The sequence below is a fragment of the Anolis sagrei genome, chromosome X, assembly GCF_037176765.1.
Source record: "Anolis sagrei isolate rAnoSag1 chromosome X, rAnoSag1.mat, whole genome shotgun sequence".
Classification (NCBI taxonomy): Eukaryota; Metazoa; Chordata; class Lepidosauria; order Squamata; family Dactyloidae; genus Anolis; species Anolis sagrei.
The window spans coordinates 22,297,375-22,323,168 of NC_090034.1; the positions used below are offsets into that span (position 1 = coordinate 22,297,375).

Here is a 25,794-nt window from a genome sequence, read left to right on the forward strand (position 1 = left end):
ACTGTCCCAAAAGAGGATGAGCCAATGGTCAATAGACACCAAATCTTATGACCAAAGGAGCTGGAAAAGAGAAGATGGAGATAAGATATATGAGGATATAAAGGATAATGGGAGATTGATATAAGAGTTGATTTGGATATCTGGAGGGATGCCATGTAGAAAATGAGATGCTCAGGTCTCAGGTTGGGAAGCCATTACTGCTAAAGGGTTGAACTAGATGGCCTTTGGGGGTCCCTCCTGCCCCTATGATCCCATGGTCTCCAGATGCACCATTAACTCCTTGATCTTCAGTTGCTTTTAGTCTTTCTCTTTCCCTTTGACTTCAGTCCCCATATGCAGGGCTTTGCATGGCATCCCCATATTGCCCCCTTTTTGGGGTTTTCTACATTACCCCACAATGGGATTTTCCACTTGGGCTTCTTGTGCAAATGGCAGGAGCAAAAAGGGATGCACTCGGTGCCAAGACAGGATGGATGGTGCTAAAACAGAGAGCATTTCCAAACCTGTTGTGCTTCCTTTTTCCGGAAGCCACTGGATTTGATTTCACCCAACAAATGCTGGATTTGTGTTAACTATTCATAGGCTGTCTCCAAAACCAGGCTTTCAGGGAAGCTTTCAATGGGAAGATAACATCCCATTAAAAATGCATGCCCCCAAACAATCCAGGGGCAGGAGAGACAGAGCAGTGGACCCCACTCTCTTTGTGTTTGTGCCCATGCCACACAAGCTCATCAGACAAAAGGGACAGCTGCAGCAGCCAATCAGAAAAGGGCAATCAACCCACCCTGCAGTGCTGGCCTCTGAAAAGGGCCTTCTTGGTGACCTCTCCTCTTTGCTTTGGGACTTCCTGCCCTTCCATTGCCAAAGAAAAGCCTTCTTTAAAACCCACAACTTTTTTTTGCAACTGGAGCTGTTTCAAGGAAGGTCTCTGGATGAGAGATGTGCTGCTCTCTCCCTTGCATTGTCTTTAAACTGTGTCCCATTGTTTTTAATGGTGCAACTGAAATGGGGTGGAAAGTTATTGACCGTTTCATTTCATTTTAATGCCCCAAACGTTTTGGCTGTAATGTTTAAGCTGCACTGCTTTTGTTTTTAAAGGACAAAGTCCCAGTTTAGAAGAAAGAGACGGTGGGGGGGGGGGGGGGGCAGCTCTAGGTAAAGATGATGATGCTGATGACAGGATGATGATGATGACTATGATAATGATTATGGTGATTATAGGATGATGATGATGATGAGACAATGACGATGAGGACTGTGATGATGATGGTGATGCTGGGGTGATGGTGACAATGACGATGCTGCTGCTGATTGTGACGATGATGATGATGGTGATGATAGGGTGATTATGATTATGGTAATGATAGAATGATGATGACAATGATGATGATGATGACTGTGATGATGATGGTGATGAGGACAATGTGATGACAATGATGATGGTGATGAGAATTACCATGATGATGGTGATGATGATGCTAATGATAGGATGATGATGTCAATGACAATTATGACTGTGATGGTGATGATGGTGTTGAGGATTATGGTGATGACAATGGTGATGACAATGATAATGGTGATGATGATGACTGTGATTATGATGGTAATGATAGGATGATGATGACAATGATGATGACTGTGATGATGATGATGGTGATGAGGATGGTGATGAGGATTATGGTGATGACAATGGTGATGACACTGATGATGGTGATGATGATGACTGTAATTATGATGGTAATGATAGGATGATGATGACAATGATGATGACTGTGATGATGATGATGGTGATGAGGATGGTGATGAGGATTATGGTGATGATAATGGTGATGACAATGATGATGGTGATGATGATGACTGTGATGATGATAATGGTAATGATAGGATGATGACGACTGTGATGACTGTGATGATAATGGTGATGAGGATGGTGATGAAGATTATGGTGCTGAGGATAATGGTGATGACAATGGTGATGACAATGATGATGGTGATGATGATGTCAACTCTGGTGATCATAATGATAATGATGATTATGGTGATGATAGTGATGATGGTGGTGGTGATGGTGATAGTGATGATGATGGTGATGGTGATGCACCATCTTCTTCACACCGCAGTCTTTTCAGGTTAGCAGCTGATGGCAGCATGAATCCGGAGTTTTCTGCATCAGGCATCTTCTTGGCAGCAGGAGGGAGGGAGGGAGGGAGGAGGCCCTAATTGGATCCGTTTGCTAATTAACTGTCAGGCAGGAAGGGTGCGAGATGCTCACATCAAGTTTACGGTAGGGCTGTTTTTCTGTGTTGCTATTTTTCTATCCATGGAAAGCTTCAGGATTTTCAATCTCACCTTTGGAGCACAGTTTGAAACCACCAGAATCCAGCCTTGGCTGAAGCCTCGGTATCCCAATGCATGCCTATGGGGAGAAAAACCACTCTGCTCATGCTCAGGGACCTTCCAGAGTCTTGCGTGCACTGAGGCCCTGATCCTTTAACTTTGCAAAGGATTTTATCCCAAAAGCATTGCTATAGAAGGATCACTGCCTTTTCATCCAGAATAGCTACTTATCACTAGCATCAAATCCATGCAGTTTGATTATTTTGCTTTTGTTTTTTTGTTTTTTTTGCAAAAATAGATCACCTCTGTTTTTTGGGGAGATCTATGGTTTTTGGTTTGTATTGGGTTTCTCTCCCATTCGCTGTAAGGGAAAAGGCTGCTCTGCATAACGAGGGGCTGCTAATTGACGCTCTCGGACATGAGGGGATGGCTGTCACTTAAGGACGTGTTTTGCTTCTGATGCCACTGTTTACTCCTTTCTGGATGCTGTGGGTAGTAGCTGCTAATGCAATTATCCTCAGGGCGGTTGCTTCCCTCCTCTTTGCTTCGGCATAATTGACTGCAAAGGAAAAGGGACTCAGCAAGGAAGGCAGGAGTGGCTCGCTGTTTATTCTCATTCCTAGTTAACAAGGGCTTAAGGAGAGATAATGCCACCCTCTTTGCACTGGAGCTGCAACCAATATTATTAGCTGTATAAGTGTTTCCCCTTACTGAATGATAGAGGAGGAGGATCACATGGCCCCGTTCTGGCGCATGGTGCTCCATGCCTTTCTCTTGCGGGTATAGAATATCTTTGGCTGCATTTACATTGCACTTCAACTATCCTGCCTCAATGCTAATGGAGTACTGGGAACCATAGATCTTGTAAAACTACAACTCCTGGGAGTCTATAGCATTCAGCCAAGGCAGTTCAAGTGATGGCAAACTGCATTAATTCTACAGTGATGCACCCGTTGATATGAATACAACAAGCTCTTTTAAAAGTCAGTGTATATCCCATGTCACCCTTCTCCAAACCATTTATTTTAAAAAGAAAATGAATCGTAAGTCAAACTACCTAAAGCAAAAGCCTTATGATCCCCAGAAGAGGATTCTGGGAGCCGTCATCCCCCCCCAAAAAAGGGGAACTTCCCCGGCTCCGGTCAATGCTAGAGCCCCGGTTTGCTAATGGCTTGTCAGTCCCAATCCCCTTGATTAATTTACAGGAGGAAAATGAAATGAGATGTTCCCCAGATGAATCGCCGCCGAGTGCCTCGGAGAGTAATGAAGGCCCTGCGTATAAATCAATAGCTAATCTGGGAGGAGAAATATGGGGAAAGCCAAGCGGCACCAACAGGACAATTTAATGCTTCAGCAGAACCTGACCAAAAGAGGCCTTGACAGCCTCACGAAACAGAGGCACCACTAAAGCTTTGTGAGTCTCCTCTACTTTCGTTCTTTTTCTTGGCTTCATCTACATTGCAGGATGCAGGCAGATGGAAGCCACTTGGTCCAAAAAGGCTACAGAACTTTGAAAACTACAACTCCCAGAATGTCATATCATTGAGCCATAGCAATGGAATATACTGCCTCAAGAGTTTAGTGGAGCTTTCTTCTCTGGATGTTTTTCATCAGAGTCTGGATGGCCATCTGTCAGGAGGGTTTAGATTGTATCTTGTTGTATGGCAGAACCAGGTTGGACTGCCTGGCCCTTGGGGTTCCTCCCAACTCTAGGACTCTATGAAACAGAAGTTGGATGGTCTTCTGTCAGGAGTGCTTTGATGGTGTCTTCCTGCCTGGCAGAAAGGGGCTGGGTTGAATGATCCTTGGGGGTTTCTTCCTATTAAACTGGTGTCGAGTGGCATTACCATTCCACAGTATAGATGTATTCATTATGTGTGTTGTTCCTGGGTTATAAATGTCATTTCTTAATTGGTTCTATTATAATAATATGGAAAAAATTTATTAGACTGTGAAAACTTTATTTCTGCCAAACTTCCTGCTCTAGTTTTTTCATACCTTGAGTCTCAACCAATTTAACATACTGTAGTTTCTGTGTTGGAAATAGCAACCTTCTTCAAGCCTCTACTAGTTATTTGTTTGTATATAAAATGGCTCGGAAATTTCAGCTAATCCAGCGGGCGGCGGCCAGGATGTTAACTGGTGCTCCTTACAGAGAGAGGTCAACCCTCCTGTTCAAGGAGCTCCATTGGCTGCCGTTCATTTTCCGGTCCCAATTCAAGGTGCAGGTGCTCACCTACAAAGCCCTAAATGGTTTGGGACCTGCCTACCTGCGTGACCGCATCTCCGTTTACGAACCCGCACGCTCCCTTCGATCAACTGGAGAGGCCCTGCTCTCGATCCCACCTGCGTCGCAGGCACATTTGGTGGGGACGAGGGATAGGGCCTTCTCTGTGGTGGCCCCCCGACTCTGGAACTCTCTCCCCAAGGACATCAGACAAGCCCCAACGTTGGCTGTCTTTGGGAAGCGCCTGAAGACCTGGCTGTTCCAGTGTGCCATTCCAGAATAGGAAACTCCTGGCTTCAAGTCCCAAATGCATTTTGCTAGAGATTCAGGATTATCTGCACATTGCACCTACCTCCAAATACCTCTACATATTACCTGTCAAGTTCAGCACTTTTTAAATTTGTTCATTACATTTGGCCCGGCCTTTGGCTTTAATTGCGTTACGGTGTCATTGTTTTACTGTTTTTTGTTTTGCTTGATGTTTCATTATTTGCTTATGAGTTTATTGTGTATGGTATGTTGTTGTTGTCGGCGGCCTCGGCCTTTGTAAGCCGCATCGAGTCCTTCAGGAGATTTTGCGGGGTATAAATAAATAAATATAGAAATATAGAAATAAATAAAAATAATAATATAATTAGGATTGCTTACAGTATTATATATGTGTGTATTGCTATGCAATTTTAGCTTAACTCTTTGTTGTAGGAGGGGCTGCAGCCCATGTGATCAGAACTGGGCTTGCTCAGGACTCAGACTCCATTTTAGGAATAGTTTGCTTTAGACTTCAGTAGGAACTGTATGCTTTAGACTTCAGTAGAAACAGATGTATGCTTTTAGAATTTAACTGAAGTAGTTAGTTACAGAGTAGTTAGACTCTCAGAACAGAGGTGCTTTAGATTATGGACTGTCGATTATGAGAAAGATGCCCTGTGTTACCTACACAGAGAAACCACTTCAAATCTACTTGTAACTGGATTGATATGCAAAGCACTTGTATGCTGAATACATGAAATTTGTGAGTAAACCAACCATGTTACTTTTAAAGAAGTCTGCTTATTTTTGTCCCTTGAGAGCACAATTTAAAGGCAAATATATTTTAAGGTTTAACCCGCTGTGCCCCCGGTGGCACCCACTGTTAGCCCCAGGGAGCTCCTGCTGTTAGCCCCAGCTTCTGCCAACCTAGCAGTTCGACAACATGCAAATGTGAGTAGATCAATAGGTATCGCTCCGGTGGGAAGGTAACGCCACTCCATGCAGTCATGCCGGCCACATGACCTTGGAGGTGTCTACGGACAACACTGGCTCTTCGGCTTAGAAATGGAGATGAGAACCAACCCCCAGAGTTGGACACGACTGACTTAAATGTCAGGGGAAGACCTTTACCTTTAGATGTTTTGGGGCAACTAAAAGAACACTTCTGAAACTCTGCTGAATACATATGTGTTCTGTGCATTGGGATATCTTTGTCCCTAGCAGTTCAGGGACATCCCTAGGTACATAAGTGTAATAGTCCTTGTATAGCAGATCAAGGGCTGAGATTCAAATGCAGCATTCGTTGCCCTATGTGATGCTGGGCCAAATGCGCACAGACCCCCAAGTGCAGTTGCCGTGCCCCGTGCTCATCCACATGCGTATACGATAGGGCCAGGCGTGCCACTCCTGCTGCTTTGATCCAAGCGTGGGCCTTCTTCTGCCTCTGACGCTTGCTTGCTTTGAGGCTCCGCGGTTCTGGCCTAGATCTGCCAGCTGGGATTTGTGCTCCTTTAAAGCCCTGTCAAAAGAAAGCTTGTGCAGATGGTGCTGCCCCGTCATCCCGGCCCAACATCCCACCTTCACCATCCCCCGCCCCACTTGCTTTTGGCCCCTAAAGAAATGAAGCCAAGCCAAGCAGGGAGCAGCCCCTTTCAAACGCAAAGGAGCAACAGTCATTGGGGGAATGCAGTGGTAGCAATGGTTTGCTTTGAACCCCCTAAAGCAGGCATTGGCCAACTTGGGCCCTCCAGGTGTTTTGGACTTCCACAATTCCTAAGAGCCTCAAGCTCCTTCCTTTTCCCCCTCAGCCGCTTAAGCAGCTGAGGGGGGAAAGGAAGGAGCTTGAGGCTCTTAGGAATTGTGGAAGTCCAAAACACCTGGAGGGCCCAAGTTGGCACATGCCTTCCCTAACACAATCAGTTAAGCCTCCCAATGGGTCACAGTTGGCATGGTCCACCTTCTCCTTGGCTGAAAAAGTCTCCCAGAGGTTGCTCAGTCCAGTCCTCTTCTACCAGGTAGGAAGACACCATCCAAACCCTCCTGACAGATGGCCATCCAGTTAAAAATCCTCCAGAGGAGGAGTTTCTACCATTCTCCAAATCCTAGAGTTAGAAAGGGACCATCCCAAGAGCCATCCAGTCCAACCCCTTTCTGCCAAGCAGGAAGTCCTCCTGACAGATGGCCGTCCAACCTCATAGACATTAGAAGGTCCATGAAGAATCAGAGCTGTGGAATGGTAGCTTGGAAAGGACCACCCCAAGGGCCATCTAGTCCAATCTCCTTCATCCAAGCCAACATGCAAATCCTCATGATGACATGTACGATGCAAACCCGCTCAACAGATGGTCATCCAATGAAGAACCAGGGTTGTAGAATGCTAGAGTTGGAAGGAACCACCCCAAAGGCCATCTAGTCCAACCCTCTTCTGACATGGAGGAAGGCACTGTGCAAACCCGCCCAACCGATGGCCATCCCATAAAGAATCAGGACTGTAGAATGCTAGAGTTGGAAGGAACCACCCCAAGGGCCATCCAGTCCAACATCCTTCATCCAAGCAGGAAGGCAAACCCTCCCGGTAGATGGCCATCTAGTTAAAAAACCTCAGAGGAGGAGGTTCTATAATACTTCAAATCCTAGAGTTAGAAAGGGACCATCTCAAAGGCTATCCAGTCCAACCTCTTTCTGCCAAGCAGGAAGCCCTCCCAACAGATAGCCATCCGTTCTCATAGACATTAGAGGGTCCACGAAGAATCAGAGCTGTGGAATGCTAGTTTGAAAGGACCACCCCAAGGGCTATCCAGTCCAACCTCCTTCACCCAAGCAGGAAGACACAATGGAAACACTCCCAACAGATGGCCATCTAGAGAAGAATCAGGGCTGTAGAATGCTAGAGTTGGAAGGGACCACCCTTTTCTGCCAGGCAGGAAAGCACCATGTAAGCCCTCCCCCCAACAGATGGCCATCCAATGAAGAATCAGGGCTGTAGAATGCTAGAATTGGAAGAAACCACCCCGAGAGAACCATCTAGTCCTACCCTCTTCTGCCAGGCCGGAAGACACCATGCAAGCCCTCCCAACAGATGGCCATCTAATGAAGAATCAGGACTGTGGAATGGTAGAGTTGGAAGGAACCACCCCAAGGGCCATTCAGTCCAACCTCCTTCATCCAAGCAGGAAGGCACCATGCAAACCTTCCCCACAGATGGCCATCCAGCTTCTGTTTAGAAAATTCCAGAGAAAGAATGAGACTCCACCAGACTCTCAGGAAGTTCTTGGAAAGATATCTAAGTGGCATCTCTTTTCCTGCAATTTTAATTCATTGCATTCATCCTGGCCTCTGGAGCTGCAGAAAACAAGCTTGACCCAGTTGGCATTGTGTGGGGTTTTATTAATTTATTATCATCATTGCACAGGAGAGGAGTGGGAACACAAAGGGGAGGGGGGTTGAGACACAATCCTGAACAAGAAGAAAAGGAGGGTGCAGGTGGGGGTGCCTGACGTTACCCGTAACAACAGAGGCATGTGCTTTTTTCCGTGGGGAGCGTGTGCGTGCGCCCTTTGGGGGGCGTCCATGAACGGGCGCAGCTCCCACCAAAGAGGAAGGAAGAAAGGAAGAAAGAGGGAAGTGGTGACTCTGGTGAGTCTCAATGGCTGAGAGACCAGGAAAAGGGGCTCACACGCAGGACACCCCTTGTGCCCCTCAGTGCTTAGGCAGTGATACTTATAGACTATATTTATATTTATGTATATATATATATATCTTATATATCGGTGTTATGAAAAATAAAATCCATCCGTAGCCCCATCCACTGAAAGATACAAGCCCAGCAAACCAAAGGGCTGAGGCTTAAGGTTGCTACCAACCAGGCCTTAAGTGGGCGCTTCAGAGGGCATCCAGTCCATCCTTCAGGGGACGAAGGCTGCATGCTCACTCCCAGCGGAAGTCCTGCCCGACAGTCTCGTAGAAGCGGACGTTGTAGGGCCGGTAGAAGTCCTGCAGCTGCTCGATGACCTCAGGGTCGATCTGGACATGGGCTCGGCCCTTGGACTTGCCCAGGCAGCGTGGGAGGCGGCCCCCCTCCGCCGCCCGCTTCAGGCAAGGGAAGCCCTTGGTCTTGTTGAAGTAAAAGTGCTGCCGAGTGACCAGGCGCCGCAAGCCCAGGAAATCCTGCAGCCTGGCCATCTCCCCGGATGGGTCGGTGATGAGCCGCTCGCCACTGACAAAGTGCATCTGGGAGAGTGGGAAGTACTGGAGCCAGGCCTCCAGGTGGAGGATGTAGAGCCCGATGCGGATGGCGCTCCAGGAGGTGTCCACCTGGCCGAGGCTGCGATTGCGGAAGGAGAGGCCCTCGAAGGATGGCAGGCCGGGCGTCTTGGACAGGGTCTGTGTGTAGTCCGAGATGGCCCGCGTAACCGGGTTGCGCACCACCACCACCAGCTTGGCCTCCCGAGACATGTTGAAGATGCGCTGGGGGGCCTCCCGGGTGACAAAGTAGCTGGGCGTCTTCTCCAGGGTGATCTGGTTCTCCAGTGAGCGGGGCATCAGCCGCCTGCAAGCAGAGGAGGCAGAAAAGGGGAGAAGTTAAGGGGCAGAAGGACAGGCCCTCAGCCCTGAAACACCCCTCCGTGGCTGGATAGAAGGAGGGACTTTAAGCAGAGGCTGGATGGACATCTGTCGGGAGGGATGTCCGCTCATGCCAATCCCCGGATTCGAACTTGTGACCTTTTGGTCAGCAAGTTAAGCAGCTCAGCGTTTTAACCCTCTGCGTCACTGGGGGCTCCTAAGTTTTAAATATACCCCAAACCAATGGATTACTTAGTGAGGATATATCACTATTCCTCACTTTCTTAGACCTCACAACCTCTGAGGATGCCTGTCACAGATGCAGGCAAAATGTCAGGAGAGAATGCTTCTGGAACATGGCCAGACCGCTCAAAAAACTTACAGCAACCCAATGATACATCATCACTTTCTCTGTTAACAAGGAGCCCCTGGGGGCACAGTGGGATTATTTATTTATTTATTTATTTATTTATTTATTTCCGGCACTTCTATCCCGTCCTTCTCAGCCCCCAAAGGGGGACTCAGGACTCGGCAACAATTCAGTGCCATAAATACAAGCAAACAACAATATAACAAGAGTTTAAAACAACAGATAAATCGTTAGGTTAAAAACAGTTAACAACATTTGTCAAAACCATAAAACCAGTCCCTTGTGCCGGCAAGACTGATGACCAACAGGTCGGAGGTTTGAATCCAGGGAGAGCGTGGATGAGCTTCCCCCGTCAGCTCCAGCTCCCCATGCAGGGACATGAGAAAAGCCTCCCACAAGGATGGTAAAACATCAGAAAACATCAGGTCGTTCCCTGGGCAGTGTCCTTGCAGACGGCCAGTTCTCTCACACCAGAGGCGACTTGCAGTTTCTCAAGTTGCTCCTGACACAAAATAATAACTTTCTCTGTTCACTTCTCCATCAAAGTCTTTGTTTGCTTTTAGCACTTTAGGACTTTCAGTTCCCATCTGATGTTTGTCGCCCCCCCCCCCCCCCCGCCCCATCCCCTTTAAATATGGAGCGATATACTGCATAATTGCTGTGTGAAAAACCTCATCCCTTTCCCCCCTTTTAATGCCATAAATCTATAGATGCCTCTGCAGATTCTTTGAGGCTCTTCCACAACGGTGTCCGATGACTCCAGATCTATAAATCTAACCAACACGTCTCTAGAAGCTTTCTTCTTCGGGGCATAATTGCTATCGATCCTGTAAACAGAACTTATATAAACCTCATCCGTTCCCACAGGTTTATTATCAAGATGGAACCTATTTTTGTTTATAGAAAAAAAAATGCATCCTCTTGCAACGTCTTCAGGCTCCAAAGATGTAAATTATGCCTCCTAATCGGAACGTCTATCTCTTCTCCATTTTCCCTGTTTTAGCTAAAGCCTTTCGAAAATCACATTCCAATAAAACTAAATGCTGGGTTTCCTTCCTCTTTTAGTTTGTCTCCACTCCTCATCTATATTGATACACATAATAAAAGTGAAAATATGTATGTATGTGTGTGGCTGGAGTGTCCACTTACATAGACAGGCTCCCATTTCCATAAACTCCCTCTAATCAGGAGACACCAATGGCTCTCCCTCCAATGACATTGCAGATTATAGTGAGCGCCATGAACATGTCCAAGAGCCCTGCCAATGTCCTCCACAAACGCCATACTACCCACCACGTGAAGTGAAGGCTTTCATATGGGGACAATGTCATCATAGGGTTGTTGTAGGTTTTTTCGGGCTATATGGTCATGTTCTAAAGTCATTTTCTCCTGACGTTTCGCCTGCATCTATGGCAAGCATCCTCAGACCTCACTACCTCTGAGGATGCTTGCCATAGATGCAGGCGAAACATCAGGAGAAAATGCCTTTAGAACATGGCCATATAGCCCGAAAAAACCTACAACAATCCAGTGATTCAAGACATTAAAGCCTTCGACAATACAATGTCATCATAGATTGCATGTGTTTCCTCCACCACAAGCATCCCAGAGCTTCTTACTTTCTCCACTGGGGCAGAATTTGCATGACCCCACCCACTGCCTCTCCCTTAACCCTTTCGTATTCTTTACTATTGCACAGCAAACAGAGGAATTCAGCAACTGAACATACTAGAGAGATTCGGGGAGAATTCATCATGATTTATAGCAGCTGTAGGTACTGGGATGTATAGTTCACCTGCAATTTAAGAGCACTCTGAACTCCACCAAGGATGGACCTGGAACTAACTTTGGCACACAGAACCCTTATGACCAACTAAAAATACTGGAGGTCTTTGGAGGGATTTATAGGAGTTGTTCTTCTTCTATATCTAGAGCATACTATGAACCCAAACAATGATAGATCTGGACCAAATGTTGCATGCATACCCGAAATGTCCTAATTTGAATACTGTTGGGTTTTGGGGGGAATTGGCCTGGGCATTTTGAAGTTACAAGTACTGGGCTTTATAGTTCACCTGCAATCAATGAGCACTCTGATCTCCACCAAAGATGGAACTGGACCAAACTTGACACACAGAGCCCCCATGACCAGCAAAAAATACTGGAGGTCTTTGGGGAAAATTCTCCTTGATTTGGGGAATTGTAGTTCACCAACATCCAGAGAGCACCATGAGCACAAACAATCATGGATCTGGACCAAACTTAGCACACATACCTGATATGTTGAAATTTGATTACTGGAGGGGTTTAAGGAGGCGTTGTCCTTAGACACCTCCAAGGTCATGTGGCCAGCATGACTGCATGGAGTGCTGTTACCTTCCCGCACAAGCGGTACCTATTGATCTACTCACATTTGCATGTTTTTGAACTGCTAGGTTGGCAGAAGCTGGGGGCAACAGTGGGAGCTCACCCCGCTCCCTGGATTCGAACTGCCAACCTTTTGGTCAGCAAGTTCAGCAGCTCAGTGGTTTAACCCGCTGCACCACTGTGGGCTCCATATAATATAATCTATCAATAAAAATAATTGAAGTATAATAATAAAAACATAACAAATGCAATGGAAATGTAATATATATAATAACAAATATAACAATAAAATAAAAATAATAGAAATACTAATGATATATAATAACAAATATAATAACAACATAAAATAATAGAAATAGAATAATATGATAAAAATAATCATAATCATAAATCATAATAATACAACACTCCTCAATGGCTCAATGTGATGGGATGCTGGGATTTGATGCACTTATTTATTTATTTGATGCACTTATTAACCGCCATTCTCAGCCCATTGTAGTTTTGCCAGGCCTTTAGCATTCTCTGCCCAACTACATTTCCCAGAATTCCATACCATTGAGCCATGGCAGTTAAAGTGGTATCAAACTGCATTCATTCTACAGTGTAGGTGCACCCTATATGTTGGAAATGGTGATACCGTATAACTGCATAAAGGAAGAAATGCTACACTATTTTGAAGTATTAATTAGTAATCAGGTGCTCAGCCATCGATATGCAACTCGTGGATAAATACATCAATTAAAAAGCCATTCCAGATGCAGGAAGCGCGAGTTAATTAATACACCGCAGTGATAAATATGAATAAATAAGCAAATTGCCATGAAAAGTCAAACCCTTGATTAATCCGCTAATCAGATCCAAAGGCTGATCAGTTCATTAATAACTTTATCCAGGCTCCGCTATTCATTAGAATCGTTCATTTTGTGTTTAAATAATGTAAGGAATATAATGAATAAAATGCTTCTAAGTGTATTGAATTTAAGAAAATACTGGAAAGAAAGAAAAAAAAAACAAAAAAAAAGGTCTTCTAGGTAAATTATTTACTTGAATCTTGCTTCTTTGCAGCTGAGGGTTAGTTTGCATTTTGATCATCTCTGCAGGATGGATCTTACCCCCCAAAATCATTAAGGCAATTGTACAAAATCGCATTTTTATGCAGAAGGTGGTACGGTTTGTATAAAGCATGCTGCTTTCTGTGCTTCTGTGGATACAATGTTCAAACTGCACCACTTCCAGAGTGGAAATACCATTTTGTATAATATTTTGCAAAAAAAAAGATTGGTCCTTAATTTCCAAAATTTAGAAGGACATTGACCAGTCCTTCATTGACCAGACCCCCAGTCCTGGGGGTCGTGAAAGGGGTGTCAGAGGGATCGCCAAAGGCCATCAGAAAACACAGTATTTTCTGTTGATCATGGGGGTTCTGTGTGGGAAGTTTGGCCCAATTCTTTCATTGGTGGAGTTCAGAATGCTCTTTGATTGTAGGTGAACTATAAATCACAGCTACTACAACTCCCAAATGTCAAGGTCTATTTTCCCCAAACTCTTATCAGTGTTCACATTTGAGCATGTTGAGTATTTGTGCCAAGTTTGGTCCAGATCCATCATTGTTTGAGCCCACAGTGCTCTCTGGATGTAAGTGAACTACAACTCCAAAACTCAAGGTCAGCGCTCATCAAACCCTTCCAGCATTTTCTGTTGGTCATGGGAGTTCTGTGTGCCAAGTTTGGTTCAATTCCATCATTGGTGGAGTTCAGAATGCTCTTTGATTGTAGGTGAACTATAAGTCCCAGCAACTACAACTCTCAAATGACAAAATCAATTCCCCTCCACCAAACCCCACCAGTATTCAAATTTGGATGTATCAAGTATTTGTGCCCAATTTGGTCCAGTGATTGAAAATACGTCCTGCATATCAGATATTTACTTTCTTTGAAGTTTTTTTTAACTTCACTTTCTTTGAAGTTTTTTTAAGCAAATGAGCCTCTTTCAATGGAAGTATTCCTTTGTGAAAGTTGGACTAGATGGCCTTTGGGGGTCCCTTCCAGACCTACAAATCTGTATGTTTTTATGGCTGTAAACCGGGCTGAGTCCCTCTAAGAGGTGAGAAGCTCGGTATAGAAAACTTTGAAATAAATAAATAATAAATACAAATCTAAGGTCTCAAGTTGCATGAACAAATAAGTAAATATCGCAGCCTTTGGTTGATTACGCCAACTTCTGAAGGTCTTCTTTGTCTCTCTGTGCCCCTTTTGCAAAGGAAGAATAAGAAGTTGTGGGACAAAGCCATGAAGGGCTTCTGTTCCTTGTGCTTCTCTTTCTCTCTATCCGAAACCTTCCCTGCTTTGCAGGGCGAAGGAGGGAAGGAGGCCTTGCTGCCAATATGGCACAGATGCTGTTCCCGGTTCCTTGTTCTCTGCCTTCCTTTGATGCCATGCCCTCCCTCTCCCAGCCTTTCCTTGTCACATTTTCCTCGGAGGCCCAGGAAGGGAGTGTGAATTTCCAATGCATCACAGAGATATCCCATTGTCTTCTTTTAAATAGCTTTCTATGGCTGAGTAGGAATTGGAACCTAGTTCCCAGTCTCACTGCATCATACTAGCTCTGGAAATGATGGGTTTTGGAACTGGGACTTTGGGCTACATAGAAACAATCCACAACATTATTTGGTGGGGTGGAGTCTCAGAAACCCAGGCCCCATAGAAACTGCTACACTATGCAGTTTCAAACAGTACTATGTGGTCACTGTAGACACAGCTAACGAAATTTAAGCTGCCTTATATAAGTCCACACTGTCAATATAATGAGGCTACTTACTTACTTACTTAGGCGATCCCTCGTAGTCTGAGGATGATGGTCCTCCAAGGTCGGTGTTCTGTCGGTGGGTCCATAGGTGGCTGTGGAGCCCTATTCTTGATCTGCATCTTCTCCTGCAGTGAGGGCATTGGTTTCCAGGTGGAAGGCGGTCCTGGTCAGGGTTGGCTTGACAAGCCTTCCTCTTGGCATGTTTCGCTCTTTCACCCTCCATTCGTGCCTCTTCAAATTCTACAGCACTGCTGGTCACAGCTGACCTCCAGCTGGAGCGCTCAAGGGCCAGGGCTTCCCAGTTCTCCGTGTCTATGCCAGAGTTTTTAAGGTTGGCTTTGAGCCCATCATTAAATCTCTTTTCCTGTCCACCAACATTCCATTTTCCATTCTTGAGCTCAGAGTAGAGCAACTGCTTTGGGAGATGGTGGTCGGGTATCAGGATAACATGGCCGGTCCAGCAGAGTTGATGGCGGAGGACCATCACTTCAATGCTGGTGGTCTTTGCTTCTTCCAGCACACTGACATTTGTCCGCTTGTTTTCCCAAGAGATTTGCAGGATTTTCCGGAGGCAGCGCTGATGGAATCGTCCAGGAGTTGCATATGACGTCTGTAGACTGTCCACGTCTACATCAGGCATGGGCAAGCTTCAACCTTCCAGGTGTTTTGGACTTCAACCAACTGTTAGGAATTGTGGGAGTTGAAGTTCAAAACACCTGGAGGGCTGACATTTGCACATGCCTAGCCTACACTAACCATATCATGCACTGATATGAGTCTACACTAACCATATAATGCATATAAGTTTACACTGACCATATAATGAACTGATTTGACACTACACTTACCACGTAATGTTTCTACACTGACCATATGCATTTACTACGCTGACCATATAATGATATCTCTACAGTAACCATATAATGCATTGATATGAGTCTATACTGTTCATATAATTTCTATACTGACCATATAATGCATAGAAGTCTACACTGATCATATAATGCACTGATATAAGTCTACGCTGTCCATATGAGCTATTTACACTAACCACATAATGAATATAGTAAGTCTACACTGTCCATATAAGGCACTGATATTTATTTATCGTGTCAGGAGCGAACCAAAACAGTTGTATTATGTGAGTCTACACTAACCATATACTGAGTCTACACTGATCGTATAACATGTCTACACTGACTATATCGTGTATATATCTACAGTGATCATATAATACACTGATATGAGGCTATACCGTCTATATAATGAGTCTACAGTCCATATAATATCTATACTAACCATATGAGTTTGCACTGACCATATAATGCATATAATAAATCTACACTGATGCTATAATGGACTGATATGAGTCTACACTAACCATATAATGAGCCTGCACTGGCCATGTAATGCTCTGTTATGAGTCTACACTGATCATACAAATCTACACTCCTATATAGTGCAGTCCATATAATGAGCCCACACTGACCATATAATGAGTCTACATATACTGACTATGTAATGCATATAATGAATCTACACTGACCATATAATGCACTGTATTACATGGCAATGCAGATAGGGCCTCAGCAATGTAAGGTATTCCTCTCCTTTGCCTCTGGTTGGATGTCTGAATCTATACTTGGAAGCTGATGGAGCATGGAATTAACCCTTTCCCTTTGAGGAGGACGACGACAATGGACTTGACCCTCCTCCTGTCCTCCTTCCTGCACCCAAAGGAGCCATGGCATTCGTTGGGCATGGCTTTACTACCCCTTGACCTGCAAGGCTCCATTGCTTCTTCCCTTGGTTCTGCCCCCGGACCTCATAAACCCAGACTGGGAGCCTGATTGTTCAGCCGGTGTCAGCAAGATGCTAATGCGGTGTCAGGGAACTGTGCCACCGATGGCTCTGATGGCGGTCGAGGGGCTCCGGGTCATCCATCAGCCGGGGACAGCTGCATAAGTGGTGCACTGATGACGAAGAGTCATAAAAGCGCCATGACTTTAATGGGCCACCTCTGGGATTATGAAAGACCCGCTCCTCCAGGGACTCAGGCCATCCATTTTTTTAAATAATGCATTCAATCACAGGTCGTGATCAATTATGAAAGGCACGAAACAATGGAGTTCATAAATTGCAGGAATGAGACTGGCGGCTCTTGGAAATGGTGAGGGGCAGGGGATCGGAGCAGGGGATCGGGCTGAAGATGCCCCAATAAATAAACTGAGGATAGTAATAATAGCAACAGTAACAATAATAATGCTAGGTAAAGGTTTTCCCCTGAAGTCCAGTCATGTCCGACTCTGGGGGTTGGTGCTCATCTCCGTTTCTAAGTCTGTAGACACCTCCAAGGTCATGTGGCTGGCATGACTGCAACGAGCGCCATTATCTTCCTGCCAGAGCAGTACCTATTGATCTACTCACATTTGTATTTTTTTTAGGTTGACAGAAGCTGGGGCTAACACTGGGAGCTCACTCCGCTCCCCAGATTCGAACCTGCGACCTTTTGGTCAACAAGTTTAGCAACTCAGCGGTTTAACCCACTGCGCCATGCTAATAATGCTAATAATAATATTATAAGAAACAGAAATGCCAGAGGATTCAAACTCAGCCTTTTAGGGGGAAGAGTACCACTGGAGATGGAAATATTTGGATTTCTGCCTCTATGAAACCCAATCTGCAAGGAGGATGACGCAGACTTTGCTTTTCCAATGCCTGAGGCCAGGCAATCCATTCAACACTCAGCGGGTTTGCTCTGTTTATACAAATTAAGAGACAAAACTGACAAAAAGCATAAGGATAACAGCAGTATAAAGCAAGGCTGCAAGAGTCAGGAAGCTTTGCAATACGTGGCGAGACTAAGGAGGAAGATGGTGATGATGGTATGAAAGCTCAAGCCTTCATGTTTTGGGTTTTCAAGGCTGAGAAGCAGCACAAAAACGTCAGCAAGAATTAGATGTGGGTCCCAAAACCGACCCAGAGGCCACTTGCAGTAAATGTCTTGCAGAAAGAAAGGCCAGGCAAACATGGAGTAGGTCATTGCAAAAAGGGGTCCAGGAACTTAAGAGGGGTCATGTAAGCAAAGCAAGACAAAAGCTATAGGATCCCCCACTTCCAAGCATACACTCAATGCATCTTCTTTCTCTAAGACTTAAGGGGCTGTGAAGAGGCAAAGTAGTTGGCCCCAAGTGAGCAAAAGCCACTGGCCCACCCCAAAGGCATGCTATCTGCACAGAGAAGGTTGCATTCAGGAGAAACGTGCCCCACAAAAGCGGGGAGCGAAGGAGGACAGCTTATCTGTGTGAACTGGCAACCTGCCCATAGGGAAAGTGCGCACATATATCTATCTGCCGTGCGAAGCAGAAGGTGTGAGAACAGCCCCCCGAAAGGAAGAAGGAGCAGAAGGCGCACCGGGGGCAGAGGCAGGCACGCATTCGGCACCTTTAAGCAATGGCTTTGGAGGAGACTGGGCTCACAGTGTCCCCCTTTGCCCCACAGGGAAGGCCAGAAGTCCAGTTTTCAGGGGCTTGTCATGACTTTGAGTTGTGAGGCTGACATTTTGATCCTCTCGCCACTGATTGCTCCCTCTGCCCAACTGGACTATACCCAAATTGCCTACAGGTCCATTTGCCATGTGCTGATGGCTCTACTGGGAGCTGGGTCTATTTGGCTGAGAGAAGAGGGCAGGATAGCCATGTTTACATATCTGAAAGGATGTCCCATTGAGGAGGAGGGGGAAAGGCTTGTTTTCCGCTGCTTTGGAAACTAGGGCACAATAGAGCTGTGGATCCAAATGGCAGGAAAAGGGATCACACCTAAAGGGATCTTCCTGACAGCAAGAAGAGCTCACATGGTGCCTGCTTCTCTGGAGGTTTCAAAGCAGAGGCTGGATGGCCATCTGTCAGGAAGGTTTTGACTGTGCTTTTCCTGCACAGCAGAATTGGGTTGGGTGCCCTTTGGATACCCCTTCCAACTCTATGACAGGCTGGCTATCTGTTGGGAGGGCTTGGATGGTGTCCTAACTGGCAGATTGCGGTTGGACTGGATGCCCTTTGGATTCCCCTTCTGACTCTATGACTTGATGACAGGCTGAATGGCTCTCTGTTGGGAGTGCTTGGATGATGTCCTTCCTGGCAGATTGGGGTTGGACTGGATGCTCTTTGAATGCCTCTTCCGATGCTACGATTTGATGAGAGGCTGAATAGCTATCTGTTGGGAGGGCTTGGATTGTGTCCTTCCTGCTAGATAGTACTAAATGGCTCTTGGGGTCTCTTCCAACACTGCGATTCTATGATCTGTGGCTAAAATACCATTTGGTAGAATTTTTCTTAAAATGTTGGCCCTCAGTGGGCAAGAGGCCATGCCTTGGACCACTCTTTGCATCCTTGTGTGTTGACGTCTTGTGATCAACGGTGATGCAGTGGGCAAAAAGACTGAATATCATGCAAGAAGGGTCTCTCTTTGCTCTGCCAATTGCTGTTTGTTGCTTGTATTTGAATTTCCTGCAGCTAGCAATGCCAGTCCCCGTCTCCCATATACCTCCCTGTTGGTCCTGGCACACTTTCCCCTTCCCCAAATTTGCAATGCAGCTGGGCAAATGTTTGTTTAGCCCCCCCCCCCTTCCCAAATCATTCCTGGCAGAGTGGCCAGGCTCTCCTCTCCTAGCTCTTGGTGCCAGCTAATCCTGGGCTTGAGTCACTTGTCAAGCGGGGAGATGGAGTGTTTAGTTTGGCAGGCATCCCACGCAGCACACGGGCCCGTGGCAAATAAAAAGGTCCAAATGAAGAGCAGAATGAGAAGCAATTGGGACAGGAAACTATGAATTTGACCCTGGCCCTGACCTTTTCCCTTAGTGTCTCTGGCCCCTTCTACACTGCCGTACAAAATCCAGATTAGCTGCTTTGAACTGGATTATAATGCAGTATAGACTCATATAACCCAGTTCAAACCTGATAATCTGGATTATATGGTAATGCAGACTCATATAATGTGGATTATATGACAAGACTCAAATAATCCAGTTCAAAGCAAAAAGTTTGGATTATAGGGCAGTGTAGGCTCAAATAATCCAGTTCAAAGCAGATAGTGTGGATTATATGGCAGTGTAGACTCATATAACTGAGTTCAAAGCAGATAATGTGGATTATACAGCAGTGTAGACTCATATAACTGAGTTGAAATCAGATAATGTGAATTGTAAGGCAGTGTAGGCTCATATAAACGAGTTCACAGAAGATGATGTGGATTATTCGGCAGTGTAGACACATACAACCCAGTTCAAAGCAGATAACGTAGATTTTACGGCAGTTTAGACTGACAGAACCCAGTTCAAAGTAGATAATGTGGATTTTACGGCAGTGTAGGCTCATATAACCAAGTTCAAAGTGGATAATATGGATTATATATCAGTGTAGACTCATATAACCCAATTCAAAGCAGATATTCTGGACATGGCGGTGTATAAGGGGCCCGAAATCTCCCGCCACCGAACAGACGACTTCCTTTAAAGCGCAGGATATAATGGATGTGTCCCCAGAAATAGAAAAGTCCCAGTTCCTGTTTCAGGCTCTTTCTGATTTTGACACTTCAAACAATACACTGAGGTTGGGGGGAGGGGGAAGGGCAGGGGTCTTTGATCATAGCTGGAGCTGGTGGGTACTATTCTGGGCTGCAAGGCACAAGGAAAGCCTCAAGGGTGTGGAACTGCAGCCTAGAAGTACAATCGGAAGAGACTCCCAAAGACCATCCAGTCTAACCCCCTTCGTTGTGCCAGGAAGAAGGCACAATCTAAAAATCCTCCCCACAGATGGACAGAGAGTTGGAAGAGACCCCTAAAGGCTATCTAGTCCAGGCATGGGGAAACTCTAGGTGTTTTGGACTTCAACTCTAGGTGTTTTGGTCATCAACTCCCACCATTCCTAACAGCCTCAGCCCCCTTCCTTTTCCCCCTCAGCCGCTTAAGCAGCTGAGGGGGAAAAGGAAAGGGCCTGAGGCTGCTAGGAATTGTGGGAGTTGAAGTCCAAATCACCTGAAGGGCCCAAGATGGCCCATGCCTGCCCTAAAGCAATCAGTTAAGCCTCCCAATGTGTCATAGTTGCCATGGCCCACCTTCTCCTTGGCTGGAAGTGTCTCCCAGTCCAATCCCCTTCTGCCAGGTATGAAGACACCATCCAAACCCTCCCAACCATCTAGTTAAAATACATCCAGAGGAGGAGGTTCTACCATCCCCCAAATCCTAGAGTTAGAAAGGGACCATCCGCAGGGCCATCCAGTCCAACCCATTTCTGCCAAGAGGAAGCCTTCTCAACAGATGGTCATCCAACTTTATAGACATTAGAAGGTCCATGAAGAATCAGAGCTGTGGAATGGTAGTTTGGAAAGGACCACCCCAAGGGCCATCCAGTCCAACCTCTTTCGCCCAAGCATGAAGACACAATGCAAACACTCCCAACAGATGGTAATTCAATGAAGAATCAGGACTGTAGAATGCTAGAGTTGGAAGGGACCACCGCAAGGGCCACCCAGGCCAACCCTCTTCTCCCAGGCAGGAAGGCATCATGCAAGCTCTCCCAACAGATGGCCATCCAGTGAAGATTCTGGGCTGCAGAATGCTAGAGTTGGAAGGGACCACTGAAAGGGCCATCTAGCCCTACCCTCTTTTACCAGGCAGGAAGGCACCATGCAAGCCCTCCCAGCAGATGGCCATCCAATGGACTGACCACCCGAGGGCCATCCAATCCAACCTCCTTCTTCCAAGCAGGAAGGCACCATGCAAACCCTCCCGACAGATGGCCATCCAGCTTCTGCTTAGAAAATTCCCGGGAAAGAATGAGACTCCACCAGACTCCCAGGGAGTTCTTGGGAAGATACTCAAGTGGCATCTGTTTTCCTGCACAGTCCAAAAACCCTCCCCACAGATGGCCAGAGATTTGGAAGAGACCTGTAAAGACAATGTAGTCCAGGCATGAGGAAACTTGGGTCCTCCCTCCAGGTGTTTTGGACTTAAGCGGCTGAGGAGGGAAAGGAAGGGAGTTGTGGGAGTTCAAGTCCAAAACCACCTGAAGTTAGTGCCCCCGTACCTGATCTAGTCCAACCCCCTTTTGTGAGGCAAGGCAAAGCAGAATCCTCGCAGCCCGGACAGATGGCCATCCCGCCCGCCTGCCCCCACGGAGGCTCTCCTGACCTGTACCACTGGAGGCCCTTGTGGTAGTTGCGGTCGAAGAAGTGGGGCTCGGTGCCGAGGGCGCGGACGGCCGGGTGGGCGCGGAGGAACTCGAGCACGGCGCGGGTCCCGCCCTTCTTGACCCCCACGATGAGGACCCCGGGGAGCCGCTTGAGGGCGGGGGGCCCTTGGGGGCCCGGAGGCCCCGCCCCCTGGAGGAGGCCCCGCCCCTCCCGCGCCTCCCGCGCCGCCTTCTCCTCCTTGTGGAGGGCGGGCGGGCAGGGGGCGTGGCTTCCTCCCCGGCAGGAGAGCAGGAGGCTGTAGCCCAGGTAAGTGGCCCAGAGCGAGAGCAGCGAGCCCAGGAGCAGCACGCGCGGATGCTGCTGGCCCGCCCTTCGCCTCCTAAGCGGCCCCATGGCCCCATCGCCCCCCAGGGGCCCCCCGCAGGAGGAGGCGCCCCCGCCGCCCAGGGAACATCCTCGGACACCCAGCGGAGGAGGGAAGGGAACCAGCCGCGAAGGAAAGGCAAGGCAAGGAGGAAGGAAGGAAAGGCGCCCGCTCGGCAATGGAGCGCAAGCACCGCGCCGCCCGGCTTTAAGCGCCGCCTGACGTCACCCGCGCCCGGAGGCCACGCCCCGCCCCCGCCCCCGCCCCGCACGGGAGGAGGGCGCCTCTGAGCGCGGGCAGAGTGCCGGAGAGAGAGAGAGAGAGACGGAGAGGGAGAAAGGAAGAAGGAGAAGAAGAAAAGGAAGGAAGGAAGAGATCTAGAAAAAGGAAGGAGAAGAAGAAAAGGAAGGGATCTAGAAAAAAGGAAAGAAGGAGAAGAAAAGGAAGGGAGTCAGGCTGCGAGAAAGAATGAAGGAGAAGAAGAAAAGAAGGAAGAGATCTAGAAAAAAGAAGGAGCGGAAGGGAAGGAGGAAAAAGAAGAAAGAGATCTAGAAAAAGGAAGGCTGGAGAAGAAGAGAAGGAAGGAAGGGATATAGAAAAAGGAAGGAGCAGAAGGGAAGGGAAGGAGGAAAAGGAATGAAGGAAGGAGAAGAAGAGAAGGAAGGAAGCCTGGGTGGGGAGAAGGAAGGAGGGAGAAGAAGAAAAGGAGGAAGAGATATAGAAAAAGGAGGGAAGGAGAAGAAATGGAAGGAAGGGATATAGAAAAAGGTAGGCTGGATGAGAAGAAAAGGAAGGAAGGGTATAGAAAAAGGAGGGAAGGAGAAGAAATGGAAGGAAGAGATATATAAAAAGGAAGGAGTGGAGTCAGGGTGGGGAGAAGGAAGGAAATAGAAGAAGAAAAGGAAGGAAGGAGTATAGAAAGAAGAAGGAGCAGAAAAGAAGAGAAGGAAGGAAGAGATCTAGAAAAAGAAAGGAGAAGAAGAAAAGGAAGGGATATAGATAAAGGAACGCACAGAAGGGAAGGAAGGAGAAAAAGGAAGGAAGGAAGAGATCTAGACAAAGGAAGAAGAAGAAAAGAAGGAAGGAAGAGGAAGAGATATAGAAAAAAGGAGAAGAAATGAAAGATAGGGAAGAAGGGGAAGGAAGAGAAGAGAAGAAGAGAAGGAAAAGAGTCAAGGTGGGGGGTAAAGAAGAAGGAAGGGATATAGAAAAAGGAAGGAAGGAGAAGGAAGGAAGGGGAAGAAAAAAGGGAAGGAAAAGAAAAGGAAGGGAGTCAGGTTGGGGAGTAGGTGGGAAGACAGGGAGGAAGAAGAAGAAGAAAAGGAAGGAAGGAAGAAGAAAAGAAGGATGGAAGAAGGAGAAGAAGAAGGAAGGAAGGGGAAGAAGAAAAGAAGAAGGGAGGGGAAGAAAAGAAGGAAGGGAGTCAGGTTAAGGAGTAGGAAGGAAGGAGAAGGCAAGAAGGAAGAGACAGGAAAAGAAGGATGAGAGAGATACAGAAAAAAGGAAGGAGAAGAAAAGAAGGAAAGAAAAGGAGAAGAAGAACAAGAAGGGAAGAAGGAAGGGAAGCAAGAAGGCAGGGAGCTCGACAGGAGCATTTGCCTTTGGCGATGAGTGGTGATCTCCAAGGGAAGGAGATTCCGCCTAAACAACATCAGGAAGAATTTCCTGACCATAAGAAGGGCTGTTTAGGAGATGAACTATCTGCCTCGGAGCCCATTCCAAGCTCCTCCTTTGGAGGCTTTGAAGCAGATGTGGCTGGCCATCTGTCAGGAGAGCTTGGACCATGCAGAAGAAGGATGTTGGACTGGGTGGCCTTTGGTTGCCTCTTCCAGCTCTGCGGCCCAGGAGGAGGAGGAGGAGGAGGAGGAGGAGGAGGAGGAGGAGGAGGAGAACAACGTAAAGCCCTTCGGCTGCCCTGTAATCACTTCTGAGGGATGATGAGGCTGTTCTGGGGGGGGGGGGGGGGGGAGGACCAGCTTTAATCCTGGCCCTGAGTAGATTACAGAGATTACTGCCTCTTAATCCCTGGGATCCGACACTGATGCCATAAAGACCCTAACAAGACCAAGGGGCAGAAAGGAGGGGCACCATCGTCATTGTAGTAGTAGTAGTAGTAGTAGTAATTATTATTTATTTATTGCCCACCTCTCCTTGTTTTATACACTTAGCATCCCGGGGGGTCCCTAGTCCTGCCTGGAGACCCTTTCCTCCATCTGAGCCACCCTTCTCTTCTTTCCTTCCCAAAAGTGGGGGGCAAAGCACTTTTGGGGGGGGGGGTTCCTTTCCTTCAAAGTCTCCCCACTGCGCCACCTCTTAATGATTTCCTGCTTCTCAGCTGGGAGCCAAAGGCAGTGCTCCTCCCTTCCATGGCACCTTGATTGCTCTCAATGAACTCATTAAGGGTGCTCTTGGGGCACATGGGGGGAGGGGGGGAGGGGGAGGCAGATGTCTCCTTCACTCCTCTGAGAATGGAAAGGAAGAAGCCCCCTTGCAATAATAATAATAATAATAATAATAATTATTATTATTATTATTATTGACAGGAGTGCCGATGTGTGGAAGGGGATCCAAAGGCCAACTAGTGTGACCCCAAGCTAGCGATGCAGCCAAGGTACAGGCAGAACCCTCAAAAGTCCTTATTTCTCCCTTTATGCTTTCTTTGGGAACCTTCAGTGGTCATCTCTACCTTGTCAAGTTCACATAATAATAATAATAATAATAATAATAATAATAATGTCCCACTTTTATCTATGGGTGACCTCTTCTGCACAAAAAAAAGTCATGCATAAAGGAACAACAATACTGAGCTGCTGTGAGTTTTTCGGGCTGTAAGGCTACCGTATGTTCCAGTAGCATTCTCTCCTGACATTTTGCCTGCATCTGTATCTGGCATCTTCAGAGGTTCTGTTTTCAGTGAGGGAAGTGATGTGTATATTTTCCTGTGAAATATCCAGGGTGGGAGAAAAAAACCCTTGACTGTTTAAAGCAAGTGTGAATGTTACAATTAATCAGCTTGAATAGCATTGAATAGCCATTAAGTTGCAAACTCAATTGGTGAGGGTATCTGCATAGATGTAGCCTGGCTGTTGTTACCTGGAGGCATCCTCTGTTTCAGAGGTGTTCACTGGCACTTGATTGTTTGCTGTCTGGAATTCTCCTGTTTCTGAGTGGTTTTTCAAATGTGGTCACCAAATTTTGTTCATTTTCATGATTTCTTCCTTTGTGTCAAAATTGTTCACATGCTTGTGGATTTCAGTGGCTTCTCTGTGCAGTCTGACATGATGGTTGCACTAGCATGTGAACAATTTCAACAGAAAGGAG

At 46.7% G+C, this 25,794-nt stretch overlaps 1 protein-coding gene across 1 annotated transcript; it reads right to left on the reverse strand.

The window, feature by feature from the left end:
• Positions 1 to 8,179: 8,179 nt before the first annotated feature.
• Positions 8,180 to 22,691, reverse strand: HS3ST2 (heparan sulfate-glucosamine 3-sulfotransferase 2). The gene is made up of 2 exons (XM_060785801.2): positions 22,108 to 22,691; positions 8,180 to 9,362 (listed from the first exon to the last, which is right to left on the reverse strand). Exons 1-2 carry the CDS (start codon positions 22,500 to 22,502, stop codon positions 8,741 to 8,743), a joined length of 1,017 nt encoding a protein of 338 aa, XP_060641784.2. The 5' UTR covers positions 22,503 to 22,691; the 3' UTR covers positions 8,180 to 8,740.
• Between the last annotated feature and the right edge of the window lie 3,103 nt (positions 22,692 to 25,794).